General features: G+C 40.0%; 1 protein-coding gene across 5 annotated transcripts in view; it reads right to left on the reverse strand.

The window, feature by feature from the left end:
* Window positions 1-22,417, reverse strand: part of HERC2 (HECT and RLD domain containing E3 ubiquitin protein ligase 2) — a 284,479-nt gene that overhangs the window by 92,858 nt on the left and 169,204 nt on the right. For all 5 annotated transcript variants that reach the window (XM_047861969.1, XM_047861966.1, XM_047861967.1 and 2 more), the window contains 8 exons: window positions 19,625-19,767; window positions 8,106-8,373; window positions 7,824-7,960; window positions 7,239-7,337; window positions 4,705-4,873; window positions 4,479-4,604; window positions 617-725; window positions 362-501 (listed from right to left, as the gene is read on the reverse strand). In XM_047861969.1, coding sequence (XP_047717925.1) covers window positions 362-501; window positions 617-725; window positions 4,479-4,604; window positions 4,705-4,873; window positions 7,239-7,337; window positions 7,824-7,960; window positions 8,106-8,373; window positions 19,625-19,767 — 1,191 coding nt within the window. The remainder of the gene's footprint in view (window positions 1-361; window positions 502-616; window positions 726-4,478; window positions 4,605-4,704; window positions 4,874-7,238; window positions 7,338-7,823; window positions 7,961-8,105; window positions 8,374-19,624; window positions 19,768-22,417) is intronic.

Raw genomic sequence — 22,417 nt, forward strand, 5'->3', positions numbered from 1 at the left:
TATTCTGCCACAACAAAAAATTATAATAAAAGATACACAAATAAAAAGTCTCACTCTCCATCTATCCAATTCCACACCCCATCGAATAAAACACTTCTTAGTTTCTTAAGATCTTTTTAATGTTCTTTATGAAAATACAAGCAAAGAAATCCTGTTATTCAATTCTCACAGTGCCTCACTGCTTGAAAAAAAAAGATACCAAGTTACCAAGTGTGTAAGATCATGTTTCCTGTTTTACTGTGTACACTATTCAGTGCTCACCATATAAACATGACCTTTAAAGAATAAACTAAATACATATGTGTGCACAATTATTTCATTAATAATATTTTATTAAAAAAAAACAACCATTCTATCATACCTGGTTCATTTATTCTGCCAAATGTATGCCTGGTGTTGTGTTTTCTGGTCTTAAAACATGTTTCACAAAAATCAAAGTCATCACAGTTTCTGCATTTGAATCTAGATCCATTGATAGGAAACATCTGACAGCCATCACACCTATTTTTTAAAAAACCATTGAGTTTATAAGAAAAAGATAAGGCCGTTTATTAAATTTAATTACAAAGAAAAACATTCCCCCAAAACAAATCTAGTGATATAAAAATTAACTCACGTAACCCCAGGATGAACACTAGGCACCAACTCCATTTCTGATAACAGCCCGGTCCAGTGAGACTGCTGAGGGAAGTCGACAATGACATCTTTTCCATTTGCACTGAAAGCTAGGACAAAATAGAAATTGCTGAAACATCTCAGTCACCAATAAAAACCTAAAATTAAAATTAAAACTATACCTAACTACTCATGTGATAATTACATTATAGTTATTTATGTTTTACCAAGAGTATTTCTCTTTTAGAGAGACATACTAAGATACTTATGGACGAACTAACACATGGTGTCAATAGGGATTAGCTTTAAAATAACCAAGGGCGGGATCATGGATGAAACAACTTTGACCAGGGGCTGACAACTGTTGAAGCCAAGTGATGGGCACACGGAGGCTCATTACACTATATTCTCTACTTGTATATGTTTGAAATTTTCCACAATATGGTTACTTTGTTTTTAATTACATCAAGTCAAAAACTCCATTTAGTATCTTAGGAAATAAAACTAATAATGTTAAGAGATCTCTTGACCTTGGGTGAGAGCACTCTGCTACAAAACATTAACTTCTGAACCAAGTTCTTATTTTCAAAATTTATCATGAGGAGCACCTGGATGACTTAGCCAGTTAAGCGTCCAACTTTGGCTCAGGTCATGATATCACAGTTTGTGAGTTAGAGCCCCTCATCAGGCTCTGTGCTGACAGCTCAGAGCATGGAGCCTGCTTCTGATTCTGTCTGTCTGTCTGTCTGTCTGTCTCTCTCTCTCTGCTCCTTGCCCACTCACGTTCTGTCTCTCTCTCAAAAATAAACATTAAAATTATATGATTTCATTCATATGTGGAATTTAAGAAACAAAACAGATGAACATAAGGGAAGGGAAGCAAAAATAAGATAAAAACAGAAAGGAGGCAAGTCATAAGAGACTCTTAAATACAGAGAACAAACTGAGAGTTGCTGGAGAGGTACTGGGTGGGGAGGATGGAGTAAATGGGTGATGGGCATTAAGGTACTTGTTGCCATGAGCAATGAGTGCTATATGTAAGTGATGAATCACTAAATTCTACTACTAAAATCATTATTACATTATTATGTTAGAATTTGGATTTCAATAAAATTTTAAAAAATAAAAATAAATTTTAAAAAAGAAGTACATGGCACAAGAACAGACACTCAGATCAGTGGAACAGAATAGAGAACCCAGAAATGGACCCACAAACGTATGGCCAACTAATCTTTGACAAAGCAGGAAAAAAGACAGTCTCTTCAGCAACTGGTGCTGGGAAAACTGGACAGCAACATGCAGAACAATGAACCTGGACCACTTTCCTACACCATACACAAAAATAAACTCAAAATGGATGAAAGACCTAAACGTAAGACAGAAAGCCATCAAAATCCTCAAGGAGAAAGCACGCAAAAAACTCTCTGACCTTGGCCGCAACAACTTCTTACTCAACAAGTCTCCGGAGACAAGGGAAACAAAAGCAAAAATGAACTATTGGAAGTCTATTGGGAACTATTGGGAACTACTGGGAACTATTCTGATGAGTCAAAATAAAAAGCTTCTGCACAGCAAAGGAAACAATCAGCAAAACTAAAAGCAACTGACAATGGGAGAAGATATTTGCAAACAACGTATCAGATAAAGGGTTAGTATCCAAAATCTATAAAAGAACTTACCAAACTCAACACCCAGAAAACAATCCAGTGAAGAAATGGGCAAAAGGCATGAATAGACACTTCTCCAAAGAAGACATCCAGATGGCCAAATGACACATGAAAAAATGCTCAACATCACTCATCATCAGGGAAATACAAATCAAAACCACAATGAGATACCACCTCACACCTGTCAGAATGGCTAACATTAACAACTCAGGCAACAACAGATGTTGGCAAGGATGTGGAGAAGGAGGATCTCTTTTGCACTGCTGGTGGGAATGCAAACTGGTGCAGCCACTCTGGGAAACAGTATGGAGGTTCCTCAAAAAGTTAAAAATAGAACTACCTTACAACCCAGCAATTGCACTACTAGGTATTTATCCAAGGGATAGAGGTATGCTGTTTCAAAGGGGCGCATGCACCCCAATATTTATAGCAGCACTATCAACAACAGCCAAAGTGTGGAAAGAGCCCAAATGACCAACGATGGATAAGATGTGGTATATATATACAATGGAGCATTACTTGGCAATCAAAAAGAATGAAATCTTGCCATCTGCAACTACGTGGATGGAACTAGAGGGTATTATGCTAAGCAAAATTAGTCAGAGAAAGACAAATATATGACTTCACTCATATGAGGACTTTAAGACACAGAACAGATGAACACAAGGGAAGGGAAGCAAAAATAATATAAAAACAGGGAGGGGGACAAAAACATAAGAGACTCTTAAATATGGAGAACAAACAGAGGGTTACTGGAAGGATTGTGGGAGGGGTGATGGGCTAAATGGGTAAGGGGCATTAAGGAATCTACTCCTGAAATCATTGCTGCACTACATGCTAACTAACTTGGATATAAATTTAAAACATAAATTAAATTAAAATAGAAGTACAGATCTCCACTTACAAAATAAAAAAGTTACAGAGATGAAACATAGGGAATATAGTCAGTAATATTGTGATAACATTGTATGGTGATAGGTGGTAACTACATTCATTGTGATGAGCACTGTATAATATAATGAATTGTTGAATCACTATGTTGTGCACCTGAAACTAATATAACATCATATGTCAAATATGCTGTAATAATAAAAACTTATGTTAATAAATCTGTTTTGATTCATAAAGCTTTTAAGAACCTGTTAACTGAAGAAAAATGTTAAACTAAAGTAAAATGTTAAATAAACCATTTGTTCTCATGTAACCTGAAACATTCTAACACTCCCACTAGACAAGCACCACCATTATGGCCATTTCTAATCTAAGGTATTTGACAGTGAGTATTATAGAAGGTTCAAACAAAACAAAACAGGATCTCTTTATGCCATTAAAAGAGTTTAAAGATAAAATAAAACCACATGCATTTTTAATTACTTCTCATGTAATTGTTCAAATGGACATAGTATACCTTTTAAAGTACACTGATTAGTTTGAAATCTCTATAATATCACATTTAAACATAAACTGAAAAGAATTTTGTATTTCCAGTTCCTAAATCCCATCATTTGCACTTTTCCTTTTCTTAAATTTAGTCCTAAATTTTTATATAGCAGAGAGAGAGAGAGACAGAAACAGTCCCCAATTGAGGGGGTTGGCCAAACATTCACATATAGGCCATTTGGCAGAATGATAGAACAAGTTTACAGAACACCAACATCAAATAAGATTACCCTGTGACTGTAATGAATCAAGACAAAACCAAAACTGCTCTTTAATCATGTCTGATCAAGTTCAAATCTAACCCAAACCACAAACACAACCAGACACCCTCCCCTAACCTCCAATCCTGGTTAATATGAACAACTGCTTCCTTGCCAATCATTAACTTTATCATAGCTCCATTCTTTCTGACATATAGATAATAATTATTAAGACACCCATTCTTAGAATAACTCTACTCCTTTAAACTTTTCCCAAAGTATCCAACACAAACCCCATTAATCCTTTGCTATACCCACCTATGGAGACACCCCATTTTCTGGGGTATGCATCCTCACAAGTGGCAATGAGTTAATAAACCTGACTCTGTTCAACTATATGTGAGTTCCTGGTCTAGAGAACACTGACAAGCAAAAAAACACTATAAGCTATCTTCATACTTGTTTTTCTTGCCCCTGAATGAAAAAAAAAAATGACTTTATCATATTAGTTGATGAAAAGCTAACATCTGGACTTTTGTTGCCTGGATAATATTACCTTTTACAACCCCCACACTTTGATGAGTCACAGATCCCCACTTGTATTTTGGTGTGGTGACTGAGGCTTTGACACGAACTTTATCACCAATCTTTATGTGAGAAGGAGAACTTGGTGGAGGATAGCCTAGAAATTACAATAAGTGAACTATAATTAGTATTCATTCCTGGGAACTCTGTCACTAATTAAGAAAAAAGTGTAACAACTCACTTAAAAATGTGCTCACCTATAAGTTCCACATGAATATACCTAACCCAGTAAGTGCCTCCTTTCTGCTGCCAATCACACTGCACATTAAGGTCATGTAATCCATCTCTATCCAATTTGATAACTTTGCCCACGTCTCCTTCACACACTTCTTCATATGTTCGACAGCATCTAACCATCATTCCCACCTAAGATTAAAATTAAATTAAAAATTCAGTCCAATGTATAGATGAACAATTATATGTAGCATTATCTAAGAAAGGATTTCTTCTAGCACTGAGTATACTCTCAAAATCATTTTACACTAAGTGGAACCAGGGCTCTTTAGAAAACTTGCTGGCTCAATGTCTGGAGCAGGAAATACACAAGATGAGCATGGATCAACTTGTGCCATAAAGCAAGGGAGTGCTCAAAGATTAATGTGTTCACTCAAAAGAACAATTTAATCAATAGGAATAATGGTTGAAACACATCAAATCCATATTAGTCAATAAATTTATCACAATGATAATAAGCAAAGGTTCTTTTGGTCACCTGTGTAAGTTCCATGGCACCAATTCACCATTCTGAAAATTGATAAAGCAAAAACAAAAACAAAAAACTAAAAACAAAAAAAAAAAGCAAGCACTTATTCTTACTTTCCTATATAACTGTATTATAAAGAGTAACTAGAGTTGATTTAAAAAGCATTCTTCAAAGAATAAACTCCAGCTAATAAATTTGAAAGGCATGACACAGTTAGAAAATCACTATTATGCAACCCCTCATAAAAAGTCTAGGTGGTAACACAAATGGATATCAAAGTGCAAAAGTGAACAATAGAGAACTTCTTAGCAGATGGAATAGACTAACAAGACCTAACCAGCAACACTGCATTTTGGTCCAGATGATGCATTCGTGCCTAAGACACTTCCTGAGTCCAACAGCTCCCCGACCCCACCAGCCCTTATTCTGATTTAACAGGAGATGCAGAAGAGGGAGGAAGAAGCCACAAATAAATGACATGGAAAGGAGAAAAAGAAATGGGAGGGGAAAACTGTTCCAGGTTAAAAGACACTTCAGAGAGACATCATCCAAATGTCAGGTGTATGACCCTGTTTGTATCCAAATTCAAAAATGTTACTGTTTTCAAAAAGCAATTTCTGGGGCGCCTGGGTGGCGCAGTCGGTTAAGCGTCCGACTTCAGCCAGGTCACGATCTCGCGGCCCGTGAGTTCGAGCCCCGCGTCAGGCTCTGGGCTGATGGCTCAGAGCCTGGAGCCTGTTTCCGATTCTGTGTCTCCCTCTCTCTCTGCCCCTCCCCCGTTCATGCTCTGTCTCTCTCTGTCCCAAAAATAAATAAAAAACGTTGAAAAAAAAAAAAATTTATAAAAAAAAAAAAAAGCAATTTCTGAGAAAAGTGGGAAAATCTGAGTAAGCACTGGAGATGAGATGATATTATAGAATTATTGCTTATTTTCTTAGCTAATGTTAGGTAACAGTAATGTTGTTATAAACAAATCCTTTATCGGGACACCTGGCTGGCTCAGTTAGTAGAGCATGGAATTCTTTATCTCAGGGTCGTGAGTTCAAGCCCCATGCTGGGTGTAGAGCTCACCAAAACAAAAACAAAAACAAAAACAAAAACAAAAACAAAAACAAAACCTTTTTTGTGTTAGGAATGTATATTAACAGATTTACAGATTAAATGAGATGATTTCTGGGATTTTCTCTAAAGTATACTAACTAGAACAAAAGAATTAAAACAACTAAAGAAAAGATTTAAGATACATAAAGGACTACATAAAAAGCCTAACTAGGGGCACCTGGGTGGCTCAGTCGGTTAAGCGGCCGACTTCGGCTCAGGTCATGATCTCACGGTCCGTGAGTTCGAGCCCTGCATCGGGCTCTGTGCTGACGGCTCAGGGCCTAGAGCCTGTTTCGGATTCTGTGTCTCCCTCTCTCTGACCCTCCCCCGTTCATGCTTTGTCTCTCTCTGTCTCAAAAATAAGTAAACGTTGAAAAAAAATTTTTTTAAATAAATAAATAAATAAATAAATAAATAAATAAGCCTAACTAGATTTTAAAAATTAGGGGGCGCCTGGGGGGTGGCGCAGTCGGTTAAGCGTCCGACTTCAGCCAGGTCACGATCTCGCGGTCCGTGAGTTCGAGCCCCGCGTCAGGCTCTGGGCTGATGGCTCAGAGCCTGGAGCCTGTTTCCGATTCTGTGTCTCCCTCTCTCTCTGCCCCTCCCCTGTTCATGCTCTGTCTCTCTCTGTCCCAAAAATAAATAAACGTTGAAAAAAAAAAATTTTTTTTTAAATTAGATGGGAGTAAGAATGATATAAGAAAAACAAGCAGAAATAGGTTTTTTAAAATGTCCAAAATGGGAATAATTGAGAAGCACAGGTCTTTGTGCCATGGCTCTCTAGCTTTGGCACCCCTTGCTCATCTTCTCTTCCTCTGTCCTCTGCTCCAGTCACAACAGCCTCCCTGCTGGGTTCTGTGCCCTCCTTCGCCAGGCCTCTGCTCACTGAAAACCTGAACAAGGTTCCAGCCTAAGACATTTACTCACCTGAATATTCTCTCTCACATAGACAGCATAATCATCATTACTCAAGAAATCAGCTCGTTTTTTGTACGTCTGGCTCTCTGTTACAACAGCACCAGTAGACTACAAAAGATAAATACATTTTTTAAAAACTGTGAGCCAGATAAGCCTACTTGAAGTATGTGAAATCTTTAATATCAAAAAATAAAATATGAAATATTATACGTATTTTCACTATAAAATTCTTCATTCTAAAAGACACAATATGGTAAACAGAATGAATATCAAAAGCTAAAAGTATAGAAAATTTCTGAGACATTTCCAAATTAATCTCATGAAACAATTTACTGAAATCAGAAGTCACTGTGTCATATAAAACATGCTTTTTATATGACACAAAAATGGGTGTTGGCTACCCAATACCATTAGATGTTGAACAAGGGTCTGTTTTACAGCTCAAGTAATTAAGGCACAAAAAAACAATTAGCACTTAGCTTTACTGTGTGCCTGGCAAAACTGCAGAGAGACCTCATGGAACAGCATACAGGAATCCCAAAGCACAGGACAGGTAGATACAGGCAGATGGGCAACCACACAGGAGGCACTAACCACAGCATAGGCTGCGTCGTCCATATCCTCCACCACCTCCTCATCTGAACACTCCTCAGACCCTGTGTCTGCATCCGAAAGATCTGTGACCTGCACATCAGCATGGTCCAGCAGCCACCCAACCAAGGCCTCCACACCTACAAGCAAGTACACACAGTGCACCCTGAGTGAGGATACACAGCACCCACCTGCCCATAGGCATCTGATGTTAGCATCTCAAGATAAACCCACAAACAAATGTGTGGGCAAATTAAGTGAAACACCCACAGGAAAACAAAATACCTGGCAAGCCAGCAGCATTCCCTGAGGCACCAGTGAGTGACTTCAGTGCAAACTCTATGTTCCTTCTAGGAAATCCCATTTCCATGAGTTGAACCACAATAGGCAGAGCAGGAGCAGGTGACTGTTTGCGCTTCTTTGCTCTGACAGGGCGAACATGCTGTACAGGGACAGGTGTTGTGGCCTCACTGGAGCTGCAGTCTTCAAACACAGGGCTTGACGGGTGAGTGGACTCCACAGCCAAACACTGACATACGGCCAGTGCTGCAGCCTGGACAAATGAGAGTGAAGCTGGGAGGTTTAGAAAAGTCAAAAGACTTAAGCAGTCTATGAAAATGGAAATTACAAACTTCTACTATGAAATGCAGTACAGAAGAACAGAAAATTCAGATTTACATGTGTTATTTTTAAATGAATGGATAAAACATGTTAACAACAAACAACAAAGACAACTTTCATAGTTTAATGCAGAGGAAAGATGTGATGGTCAAACAACTCCTGCTGCAACACACACAGAGCCCAGGAAATTAGCCAGTTATCAGTGCCCATTAAAGAAAACTTCATAGCCGCTCTGAGTAGGAAACAAGTTGAGCAAGTTAAATGCAGACTGAGAGGGGACAGATGAGAAAGAAGGAGTCCCTCACCCCCTCCCCATGCCCCAGGAGGCAGGGTCCGGTCTCCTGCTCTCTTCTGTAAAACAAGTCAGAGACGACATGGAATTCTCTCATGTACCATCAAATCAACTCTCAGTGATTCAAGGGCAAAAGAACCACTCTGCGAGTTAAATATGGTATAAAAAAAATAAAGGAAATAAAAAATATTGGGAAATAAATTACAATCAATGAATATATGCATTATTGAGGTTATCATTAGGAATCCCTACTCCCAGTACACACAATCCTTTCACTGTTTTTGAACTGAGCATCTGAGGAAGGAATAAGAAGAAACAGGGTGGAAGAAATAAAGAGGACTCCATTAAGCCTTCCAGTGCCTACGTAGTGTCAAAAACCTAGGGTTTTGCTGTGAAGTGTGAATAACTCACAAGTGATGGTCTTCATCCTAAAAGCTTACAATTCAGAACCAGACTGAGTTTAGAGTTCTGGTTCTGATAATGAGGAGTTAGGGTGAACTGGGCTAAACCTCTACTGATAATAACTATGAACCCTGAACAAAATATTTTTAAAAACAGTTTGAAGGTTCTGGAGAACAGCCAAAGCAATCAAAACTGAAACAAATACAACGCTTGACCACAAGGGAAGCCAGAAGGCAAGCTGACCAGGCAGTGTTATTAGACTGCAGTCAGAAACTGGAATTCAGTCCTGCCAAAGCAGTCAGAAGTGAGGGAGAAATCACAAAATGTGCATACAAACTATCCCAAATTCTTGCCTGATTCCAAAACTGAGCATTTGTGAGACTCTGAAGAACCCAGCATAAAGGAACTGCTGGAAGGCTAGAGGGATTCTATACCTATGCAATATTAGGGAGACAGTCTGAGGTCCCAGTCCAACCAAGTTAGATGGAGTTGGTCAAGCTGTAAAGGTTTCCACTGAAGCCTCGGAAATGATTCTAAATCCTGCAGAATTAGAATACAGAAACCAAGACTAAGAGCAAAACAAAAATCAACCACCACTGGTGGTTGACCATTAGCCACCAGATGGGCGGCCAACATGGTGGAGAAGTAGGGGGAATCCATACGTCCTGCATCTCTCAAACAAAGAAGTGTAGAAGCCAAAGACTTTGAACACCAGAGCCTGGCAGGAAAAGAGACTGAATCTACTAGGAAGAAAATGGGAAAACTGGAAAAAAGGTGGACTGGGAGACATAAAAAAGGCCACATGGGCATGGAGGGAAGACACTCCCTTCTGCGAGAGACAAAGGGAAGAGAAAGAGTGGCAAGGGAAGTGCAGGACTGTATCTGGACAAGAGAAAGACCTTGGAATGAGACTGAGAGGCATCTGATCTCTAACTGGGGGGCTTTCTTTGGACTGGGCCAGCTCCCTGTTCGCACACCTGGGGAGGAGAGGAGCCAGGCCTGGGTGCGGTGGTAGGTCAGAGACTCAGTCTGCAGCTGGAGAAAGAGGTTCCCTCCTTGGAGGGCTGCGCAATAGCACAGAACCTGCCTGTGTCCACCACCTCCGGGTACGGTGGCTGGGTGGAGGGCTCAGTCTACAGAAGGGTAAGGCCACTGTTCCCCTGGAGTGCTGTGGGAAAAAACAAAGCCTACCTTCGTGTGGCACCCCAGGAGCTCCTCTGTAGGAGAAGGAGATCCTCCCTGAAGTGCTGCAGCACAGACAAAGCCAGCTGGGACCACATATCCTGCACTGAAAGGCGCTTCCCCAGCGTCAGAACCACGGAGCGAGACTTTGAATCCTAGCCAAGCGCAGGGTCAGGGGAGTTGGCAGAGAGAGAAGGCCTGCCCCATCTGTGCCCACGGCACAGTGAGGATGACTCAAACTGAGTCCACCAGCTCTAGCTCCAGCTCTGTGAAGAAGAGACTGGGGAATCATCATTCCCCCCCCACCCCACCCTCTGCCCCCCGCCCCTCCATCCCACCACCACCACCACCACCACTGCCACCACCAAGGTGGCGCCTCAAGGGATCACTCCCAGGCCCATAGTGGAAGTTGGTCCAGAAAACGCCAAACCATGCCCCCTTGCACTGGGTGACTGCATATCCACCGGAGTGGCATAGACCCTGAAGATAACTACTACCTACAAGCGATGCAGCATTGCCAGGATTAACTATAGGTCAATTCTGGATATGTAATATATCGTGCCCCTGCCCCATTTCTCCTCCTTATCTCTTCCTTCCCCTAGGCTGGTTACTCTGGTTATTGGTCTGTCTAAAAAGACATATTGAATCCATTGTCTTAATACATGTTCTACAGCTCCTTCTTTACACTCCTTTCTCTCTCCCTGGAATAATCAAGCCATATAGTTTCTCTGTCTGGGTAATTTTATCTTCATTTATTTTCTCTGCCGCCTTCTTTATTTCCTTTCTCTCTCTCTGGATTAGGCCTTTTAGTTTCTCTGCCTATCAATGTTTATTTTTTCTCTGCCCTCCTTCCCAGCTCCTGTCATTTCTCTCTTTGTATGTGCTCTTCCATCATCACCGCTTTCACCTTCTTCTTTACTTGTGGCAGGTGTTTTGGGGTTTTTTGTTTTTAGACTTTAGGTTTTTGCTTTTATTTGTTTGTGTGTTTGCATGTTTTTGTCTCCAGTTTGTCTGTTTTCCTTTACAGGGTTACTCCAAGGAAAAATTCAAAGCACACCTGGTGGAAAGTTTTTTTACTCGTAAATATTTACTCATAGTAAAATACTACTACAAGTACAGTAATAATATAACCAAAGTCACAACAACACAGAGCAAGTAACAATCTCCAAAAGAGCACCTCCTGAAGGGCCAGACCCTGGACAGTGTATGACCCTCCTTTAATACAGCAGGGCTGGCAGGTGCAGAACACACAAGCTTTAAAATACATAAGGGACAGAAAACTACCAAAAATGACAAAACAGAAGAATTTTCCTCAAAAGAAATTCCAGGAAGTAGCGACAAATAATGAATTGATCAAAACGAATTTAAGCAACATAAGTGAACAAAAATTTAGAATAATAGTCATAAAATTACTCACAGGACTTGAAAAAAAAACCATACAGGACAGCAGAGAATCTATTGCTACAGAGATCAAGGGACTAAGAAATAGTCATGAGGAACTAAAAAATGCTATAAATGAGATGCAAAATAAAACGGAGGCGGCCAGAGCACAGATTCAAGAGGCAGAGGAGAGAATAGGTATATTAGAAGATAAAATTACGGAAAAAGAGGAGGCTGAGAAAAAGAGATAAAAAAAATCCAGGAGTATGAGGGCAGAATTAGAGAACTAAGTGATGCAATCAAAAAGAACAATATCCGTATCATAGGAATTCTAGAAGAAGAAGAGAGAGAGAAGGGGGCTAAAGGTATACTTGAGCAAATCGTAGCTGAGAACTTCCCTGATCTGGGGAAGGAAAAAGGCATTGAAATCCAAGAGGCACAGAGAACTCCCTTCAGACGTGACTTGAATCGATCTTCTGCACGACATATCATAGTGAAACTGGCAAAATACAAGGATAAAGAGAGAATTCTGAAAGCAGGTAGGGATAAACAGGCCCTAAGACAAAGGTAAACAGATAAGGGTAGTAGCAGACCTATCTACTGAAACTTGGCAGGCCAGAAAGGAATGGCAGGAAGTCTTCAATGTGATGAACAGAAAAAATATGCAGCCAAGAATCCTTTATCCAGCAAGTCTGTCATTCAGAATAGAAGGACAGATAAAGGTTTTCCCAAACAAACAAAAACTGAAGGAATTCATCACCACTAAACCAGCCCTACAAGAGATCCTAAGGGAGATTCTGTGAGTGAAATGTTGCAAGGACCGCAAAGTACCAGAGACATCACTGCAAGCATGAAACCCACACACATCATGTTGACTCTAAACCCATATCTTTCAATAACAACACTGAATGTAAATGGACTAAATGCTCCAACCAAAAGACATAGGGTATCAGAATGGATAATGAAACAAGACCCATCTATTTTCTGTCTACAAGAGACTCATTTTAGACCTGAGGACACCGTTAGATTGAGAGTGAGGGGATGGAGAACTATCTATCATGCTACTGGAAGTCAAAAGAAAGCTGGAGTAGCCATACTTATATCAGACAAACTAGACTTTAAATTAAAGGCTGTAACAAGAGATGAAGAAGGGCATTATATAATAATTACAGGGTCTATCCATCAGAAGAGCTAATGATTATAAATGTTTATGCACCCAATACGGAGCCCCCAAATATATAAAACAGTTAATCACAAACATAAGCAACTTTATTGATAAGAATCTGGTAATTGCAGGGGACTTTAATACCCCACTTACAGGAATGGAGAGATCATGTAGACACAGGATCAATAAAGAAACAAGGGCCCTGAATGATACATTGGATCAGATGGACTTGACAGATATATTTAGAACTCTGCATCCCAAAGCAACAGAATATACTTTCTTCTCGAGTGCACATGGAACATTCTCCAAGATAGATCACATACTGACTGGGTCACAAAACAGCCCTTCATAAGTATACAAGAAGTGAGATCATACCATGCACACTTTCAGACCACAGTGCTATGAAAGTTGAAATCAACCACAGGAAAAAGCCTGGAAAACCTCCAAAAGCATGGAGGTTAAAGAACACCCGACTAAAGAATGAATGGGTCAACCAGGCACTTAGAGAAGAAATTTAAAAATATATGGAAACAAATCAAAATGAAAATACAACAGTCCAAACGCTTTGGGATGCAGCAAAGGCAGTCCTGAGAGGAAGATACATTGCAATCCAGGCCTATCTCAAGAAACAAGAAAAATCCCAAATACAAAATCTAACAGCACACCTAAAGGAAATAGAAGCAGAACAGCAAAGACACCCCAAACCCAGCAGAAGAAGAGAAATAATAAAGATCAGAGCAGAAATAAACAATATAGAATCTAAAAAAAAACTGTAGAGCAGATCAATGAAACCACGAGTTGTTTTTTTGAAAAATAAACAAAATTGATAAACCTCTAGCCAGGCTTCTCACAAAGAAAAGGGAGAGGACCCAAATAGATAAAGTCATGAATGCAAATGGAATTAGTACAACCAATCCCTCAGAAATGCAAGCAATTATCAGGGAATACTATGAAAAATTATATGCCAACAAACTGGACAACCTGGAAGAAATGGACACATTCCTAAGCACCCACACACTTCCAAAACTCAAACAGGAAGAAATAGAAAACTTGAACAGACCCATAACCAGCGAAAAAATTGAATCAGTTATCAAAAACCTCCCAACAAATAAGAGCCCAGGACCAGATGGCTTCCCAGGGGAATTCTACCAAACATTTACAGCAGAGGTAATACCTATCCTTCTCAAGCTGTTCCAAAAAATAGAAAGGGAAGGAAAACTTCCAGACTCATTCTATGAAGCCAGCATTACTTTGATTCCCAAACCAGACAGAGACCCAGTAAAAAAAGAGAACTACAGGCCAATAACCCTGATGAATATGGACGCAAAAATTCTCAATCAGATACTAGCAAATCCAATTCAACAGCATATAAAAAGAATTACATACCATGATCAAGTGGGATTCATTCTTGGGCTTCAGGACTGGTTCAACACTCATAAATCAATCAACGTGATACATCACGTTAATAAAAGAAAAAATAAGAACCATAAGATCCTGTCAATCGATGCAGAAAAAGCATTTGACCAAATTCAGCATTCTTTCTTAATAAAAACCCTCGAGAAAGTCGGGATAGAAGGAACATACTTAAACCTAATAAAAGCCATTTATGAAAAGCCCACAGCTAATATCATCCTCAATGGGGAAAAACTGACAGCTTTCCCCCTGAGATCAGGAACACGACAGGGATGTCCACTCTCACCGCTGCTGTTTCACATAGTGTTGGAAGTCCTAGCATCAGCAATCAGACAACAAAAGGAAATCAAAGGCATTAAAATTGGCAAAGATGAAGTCAAGCTTTCACTTTTTGCAGATGACATGATATTATACATGGAAAACCCAACAGACCCCACCAAAAGTCTACCAGAACTGATACATGAATTCAGCAAAGTCACAGGATGCAAAATTAATGTACAGAAATCAGCTGCATTCTTATACACTAATAATGAAGCAACAGAAAGACAAATAAAGAAACTGACCCCATTCACAATTGCACCAAGAGTCATAAAATACCTAGAAATAAGCCTAACCAAAGATGTGAAAGATCTGTATGCTGACAACTATAGAAAGCTTATGAAGGAAATTGAAGAAGATACAAAGAAATGAAAAAACATTCCGTGCTCATGGATTAGAAGAATAAATATTGTTAAAATGTCAATACTACCCAAAGCAATCTACACATTCAATGCAATCCCAATCAAAATTGCACCAGCATTCTTCTCGAAGCTGGAACAAGCAATCCTAAAATTTGTATGGAACCACAAAAGACCCCGAATAGCCAAAGTAATTTTGAAGAAGAAGACCAAAGCAGGAGGCATCACAATCCCAGACTTTCTACTACAAAGCTGCAGTCATCAAGACAGCATGGTATTGGCACACAGACCAATGGAATAGAATAGAGACTCCAGAATTGGACCCACAAAAGTATGGCCAACTAATCTTTGACAAAGCAGGAAAGAATATCCAATTGAAAAAAGACAGTCTCTTTAACAAATGGGCTGGGAGAACTGGACAGCAACATGCCGAAGAATGAAACCAGACCACTTTCTTACACCATTCTCAAAAATAAACTCAAAATAGATGGAGGACCTGAATGTGAGACAGGAAACCATCAAAACCCTAGAGGAGAAAGCAGGAAAATACCTCTCTGACCTCAGCCACAGCAATTCCTTACTTGACACATCTCCAAAGGCAAGGGAATTAAAAGCAAATATGAACTATTGGGACCTCATGAAGATAAAAAGCTTCTGCACTGCAAAGGAAATAATCAACAAAACTAAAAGGCAACCGACGGAATGGGAAAAGATATTTGCAAATGATGTATCAGACAAAGGGCTAGTATCCAAAATCTATAAAGAATTCACCAAACTCCACACCCAAAAAACAAATAATCCAGTGAAGAAATGGGCAGAAGACATGAAGAGACACTTTTCTGAAGAAGACATCCAGATAGCCAACTGATACATGAAAAGATGCTCAACATCACTCCTCATCAGGGAAATGCAAATCAAAACCACACTCAGATACCACCTCACGCCAGTCAGAGTGGCTAAAAGGAACAAATCAGGAGACTATAGATGCTGGCGAGGATGTGGAGAAACGGGAACCCTCTTGCACTGTTGGTGGGAAGGCAAACTGGTGCAGCCGCTCTGGAAAACAGTGTGGAGGTTTAATTTATTAAATAAAATAAATTTTTAATAAAATGAAAAATAGATCTACCCTATGACCCAGCAACAGCACTGCTAGGAATTTACCCAAGGGATACAGGAGTGCTGAAACAGCGGGGCACCTGTACCCCAATAGCAGCACTATCTAATACCCCAATAGCAGCAGTATCTAATAGCAGCACTTTCAATAATAGCCAAATTATGGAAAGAGCCTAAATGTCCATCAACCGATGAATGGATACAGAACTTGTGGTTTACATATACAGCGTACTACTCGGCAATGAGAAAGAGTGAAATCTGGCCATTTGTAGCAACATGGATGGAACTGGAGAGTGTTATGCTAAGTGAAATTAGCCATACAGAGAAAGACAGATAACATATGTTTTCACTCTTATGTGGATCCTTAGAAACTTAACAGAAGACCATGGGGGAGGGGAAGGGGAAAAAAAAAGTTAGAGAGGGAGGGAGCCAAACCATAAGAGACTCTTAAAAACTGAAAATAAACTGAGAGTTGATGGAGGTTGGGAGGGAGGGGAACGTGGGTGATGGGCATTGAGGAGGGCACCTGTTGGGATGAGCACTGGGTGCTTTATGGAAACCAATGTGACAATAAATTTCATATTAAAAATAAATAAAATACATAAATAAATAAAAAGTCTAGAACCAAGCCTCCACAGGCTTGGGGAGAACTGCCAGGTACTAAACCATCTATGAGAATAAAATTCACATTCTCCAGAAGATGTTGACAGAACACCGAGCGGATACAGTGTAATATCTAAAACATACAGGGTGCCTGGGTGGCTCAGTTGGTTAAGATGCCAACTTCGGCTAATGTCATGATCTCACAGTTCATGAGTCTGAGCCCCACATCGGGCTCTCTGTTGTCAATGTGGAGCCAACTTCAATCTTCTGTCCCCCCCTCTTTCTCTGCCCCTCCCCCACTCACATGCATGCATTCTCTCTCTAAAATAAGTAAACATTTAAAAAAGAACTAAAACATCCAGAATATACTAACAACTACATATAGGTGAAGAAGCAGAACCAGTAACTGATTATAATCAAGAGAAAAAAAACTGCCAATAGTAGCAGACTGACAGCTGGCCCACGTGTTAAAAAGAAATTTAACACAACTATCAGGAATATGTTTTACATACATATACAGTAAAGAAATAGAGAGTGAAGAGATAAGAACTGTCAGAACTATAGAGCTATAAAATAAGAACCAAATGGAAACGTGAGATCTGAAAATATAAAGACTCTCTTAGATGGCTTACAGCAGATTTAGACCCAACAAAGCAGAACAGCCTGAACCTAAAAACAGATCCAGAAAATTAGCCAAGTTTATTAATGAAGAGAAAAAGACCTACAAAATACACAGAAACAAATTAATAATCTCACAGATGTGTAACGGTAGTCTTAGCAAAGAACAGGACAGGAAAATATAGTTAACAAGTTTCCAAATTTGGTGCGGGGGGGTGGGGGGGGGGGATATCAAGCCAGAGATGCAAGTAACTTGAGCATATCCCAAGAGGATGGGGGAGAAAAAATACATACATACATTGGCATGCCTTAGTCAAACTGTAGAAAACAAAACAAAAAACAAACAAATCACAAAATATTAAATGCAGCCAGAATGGGAGAAAAAAGGTGTGAGGAAAAAGCTTAGAAATTCCCTGGGCTTGCACCAATGAGTTAACAAGCATAAAGAATTACAAAGCCATAGGATGCTCACACCCAAGTTTGGGTAAACAAGATTAGGTGAATAAGGATAGAGAAGGGAGGCTAAGGCCCCCAGAATAGAGAGGGGGTGCAAACGCCCGCAATACAAAGGTATATGAGGTAAACAAGACTAGAGATTCAGGGCAAAAGTTCCCCCCTATTTAGTATTATAGCAGAAAGCTGCTTTCACAGGAAGGAAGGACCAAATTAGGTAAACAAGTAAATAGGGCTACAGACCACCGGGCTGGCAGGTAAAGCTGCCCAGAGGAGAACTGATTAGCAAAAGAAAAGGTGCCTTGTTAACCTTGAGGTTACTTGCTCCATCAGTCTAATACCCTAGGCTAGCTAAAATAAACAGAGTTGGTGCCTCATGTCTGCTGTAAACAACCTTTGGCCGCCTCCAGAGCCAGGATTTTGTTTTGTATTAACCCAAACCCCTAATATCTTCAAGACCCCCTTTCCCTCACATCCATGAGTTAATGTTCATAATTTCATTGTCTCTTTGTGCACATCCATCACCATGTTTGTAAGCCTTCTGATCCTAATAAAAACAGGGCAAGGACCCTTATTCAGGGCTCTTGTCTTTTCCTGGACATTAACCATCTCTCGAATTTAATCCTGAGTCCTGCTTTCTTGCTAGACAAGAAAGAACTTTAGACCCAGAGTCTATGACAAAAAGGCACTTCAAACAGAATAACAATGATGGTTGAATTTTCATCTAAATCAATGGAGATAAAACAATGAAAGATCTCTCTTTGGTAGTCCTTCCCAATTCTTAAAGGATAACTCTAGTTTCCTTGTCTCCTTACACATCTTTCCTCTTAACACTGGGTACTCCCGGTGTGATTCCAGGTTGCATTCTGCCCAATTTGCTCTTCAACTGCTTTCAATGCCCTCTTTTTATCTTTAGAAGTGACTAGAAACCCTGCTGTTCTATGGCCACTTCAACCTGACCCTCATCTTAGCGGTTTTTAGACCTAGCAAGTAGTTGGCATTCAGGCCAGTTCAAAGAAGGCACTGTACTGCTCCCTATTCTCATGCTCAATACTTCTTGCCTTCTCCCTTTGCACCCCACCTTCTTCCTACCTCAGTTCTTACTTTCTTGCTACCTACTTCTTCCTACCTCACTCTTGGACTACTGTCAGCCCTCCCATCAACCTGATACAGCTGCTTCCTCACTTCGGATCCAACTCCCTGCAGTCCTGGTCTCAAAGAATTTCTATTAGGGTATATTCTGCCTGGCAACTTGAGTACTCTAGGTTTGGTTTTTGTCTTTGATATTTTATCCAGAGTTTTTTACATATTACATAGAAAGAAGGATTTTTAGAAACATCTAGTCCCTCATGTTGCAGGCCATGAAAGTCCCCATAACTTTTAGACCTGATCACATGTTGTCTTTTCTATGGGAACATGCCCACAGCCTGATCCCTAAGCTACACTGTGCAGCACAGGTGCTCTGCGACAGGGCAAGGACCAAGAGCCTGGCAGCAACAGTGCATGCCCAAAAAAGCCTTTGCAGTGAGTGGAACAAACATGCCAGTGCAATATTCCAAGGTCTAATGGGCTCCTTCAATAACAATTATTTCCTAGAAAAAGATCATGCCATGAATATTTGAGCATCTGACCCATGTTGAATCTCATTAACTTTTTCAAAGAATTCACATATATTCAAAATAAGGTTAAACTTCAACTCATTCCCCCTCCAACTAGTATTATAATGCTCTATGACAAACATGGTTAAAGCCTAACTAGTCATAAGAATTATTTTAGCATATTATTTAAAATTCAGAATATATCCTTAAGAAAAATACACATCTAGGAAAAAAAATTGTTCCAAATTTAGTGTACCAAATTAAAATTGCAGAGGCTGCTACCGTACCTCTAGCTCCTGTTTGTCAAATATGGCCTTCACTGGAGATGGCTGGGTGGCCGAGGCCAGTAACTGCTGCAAGAGGATCATTGGAGGCTGTGGCCCTTCAGGAGACATGTCCCCAAGGTCAGGGGATGCAGCTGCTCCATCATCTGAATATAAAAAAAAAATATGCACGACATCACATTTTCAACTCCTAATATCTCTTTACTATTAAAGATGTTGCACTGAACATGTTAAAGTGAGTATGATCTCTACCTCTTCAAGCACTAGACGATCAAAATCTTCAAGGCTCAGATATCAAAAATTAGTCTAAAAATTTTTCCACTCCCTGCTTTTTGGCATCTGTCCTTTATTGGTTCATCTATCTCCTCAGAGCCAAAAAAAAAAAAAAGCTACCTCCCAGATTTCTGCCTTTTGTCCAGTTCTTATACCTTCTCTTTCTTGGTGCACACTCATTGCTTCAGAAACCTCTTCTATGAACACTCCCTTTTTATTTTTAGCCTTGGCCTTTCCTGCTAACCCTTGTTCAGACCATAAACTGACACCAATTCCAGATATGTTGTGTGGTCAGGGTAACATCTTTTTGTCTGTTTTAATCTCTGAGCAGCTTTGAGTGAGGCATTTAGCACTTCCTGTTTGCTACAGGCCCACTGAGTCCCACTGCCTGGAGCCCACTCACCATTTGAGTTCGCTGGTTGGTTTGGTGACAACTTCAACTAATTCTCTAGACCAGGGGTTGGAAAATCATTGTCTTGAAGTGACAGAGAGTAAACAGTTCAAGCTTATCAGCTGCATGGTCTGTCACAGCTACTCAATTCTGCCACTGCAGAGTAAAAGCCGCCTAAGATGATGTGTAAACAAGTAGGTGCGGCTGTGTTCCCATAAACTTTACAAAAACAGGTAACCATGATAATTTGTCAAGCCCTACTCTACAGAGCTATCTGGAGCCCCTACTCTGTCCCAACCGTGAGATAGTAACCCTGATTCAGTTCCTACAGAGCTACTCATCAGGGTGACCAGAGAGCAGTCAGTCCAATTCCCTGGTCTCTGGTTTCCTGATCTTCTATAATTATGGATAGTTTCCAAGGTCCCTACTGTCTAATACAGAATAAATCTGCACTTTCATTAGATTTACCTTATACTCAGCACATTAAAATTAAATTCACAATACCCTCTTAAGATTAAGAAACAAAAAACCGCACACTACACTAGGCTTTCTAATCTTCATCAGAGGCACTCCCTCCTGTCCTCCTGGTAGCTCAAGCTTGAAACATCAGCCATCTTTGACTTTTCACTGGTTTCCCATGAGGTTATTATCAAAACCACCAGGTTATGATCTACTGGAACCACCTTTCCATCTTTTATGTCTTCCCCCAGAAAACACCTTATCACTTGACACAAAAGCAATTCTCTCACCTCCATGGCCTTCCTTTTTCAAATACACTTATACCTCACTAGTAGACTTATCATCCTGAATATCAGTCCTTACCATACAGGTCCCTGCCACAGCTCTAAGTCAGTCTTATGTTTCACCCTGGTATTCAAGGCATTCTATCACATGAATTCAGCTGACCTCTCCAGCTTTTGCCCCACATTCATCAATAAATCCTGAGCTCCTTGCAAAGTGAAGCACTTCAACATTCTCCTATATACTCACTGATACATCTGTGCTCCTATTGTCTCTTCCACCAAAATAGAGCTTCTTCATCATGCTGCACCTCAAGTCTGCCACACCCCTCAGAAGCTGCTCTCCCCAGCCCTCAGCCACCTGTATCCCCAAGACACTTGTGGAACTACAATTACACATTTCACAGTGCACTGGCATCATAACCTGTACAGAGCCATCTGCATTCATTTTCTCTTTTCACTATGACCCCAGAGAGTTTGGGGTCATAAACAAGGACTATCTTGTTCCCTATAATACTTTAGCACATCTTTTTTAAGAGTAGATAATCAAAAAATATTTTATAGCTTTTTTTTTCTATTCAAAGTAATATAAGTTTATTCCAGAAAATTGAAGAAATATAGAAAAGTCTAAAGAAAATAAAGTCAGCTGGTATTCCAGTGTATGGATACACCACCTAATAATGGGCATAAAAGTGTCTCCAGTTTTCAACCTAAAAACCATACCAACAAAGAAGCCATAATGGGCATCCGTAAACACATATCTTCATGCCTTTTCATGTGATAAATTCCCACAAGATGACTCCCAGGTCAATGGAGAGATACAGAGCTAGATACAGAGATGCAGATATAGATGTGTGTGCGTGTGTACACACGTATTTAAAATTTTTTTTTTAAGTTTATTCATTTTGAGAGACACAGTATGAGCAGGGAAGGGGCAGAGAGAGAGGGAGACACAGAATCTGAAGCAGGCTCCAGGCTCTGAGCTGTCAGCACAGGAGCCCAACGCGGGGCTCGAACTCACGAACCGCAAGATCATGACCTGAGCTGACGTCAGACACTCAACCGACTGAGCCACCCAAGCACCCCTAATACACATGTATTTTAAAGTGTAACATTTCTTCAATGTTTGTTGTACCAACTTAAATTCCCACAAGCAATGTGTTAAAGCAGTGCTACTTTAGATATGTATGAACCACTTTGGGGCCTTATTAAAATGCAAACTCTGATTTCTTAGGTCTGGGGTGTAGCCTGAGAATCTACGTGTCTAACATGCTCCTACATGCCACCAGTGCTACTGGTCCATGAGCCACACTTTAACAAAGCAGAACACCACTGTTTTACTGTTTTCCCTCCCTTCCCATCAGATCCTTGAATGTGATAGAATGCCTTGAA

Source organism: Prionailurus viverrinus, chromosome B3, assembly GCF_022837055.1.
Source record: "Prionailurus viverrinus isolate Anna chromosome B3, UM_Priviv_1.0, whole genome shotgun sequence".
Classification (NCBI taxonomy): Eukaryota; Metazoa; Chordata; class Mammalia; order Carnivora; family Felidae; genus Prionailurus; species Prionailurus viverrinus.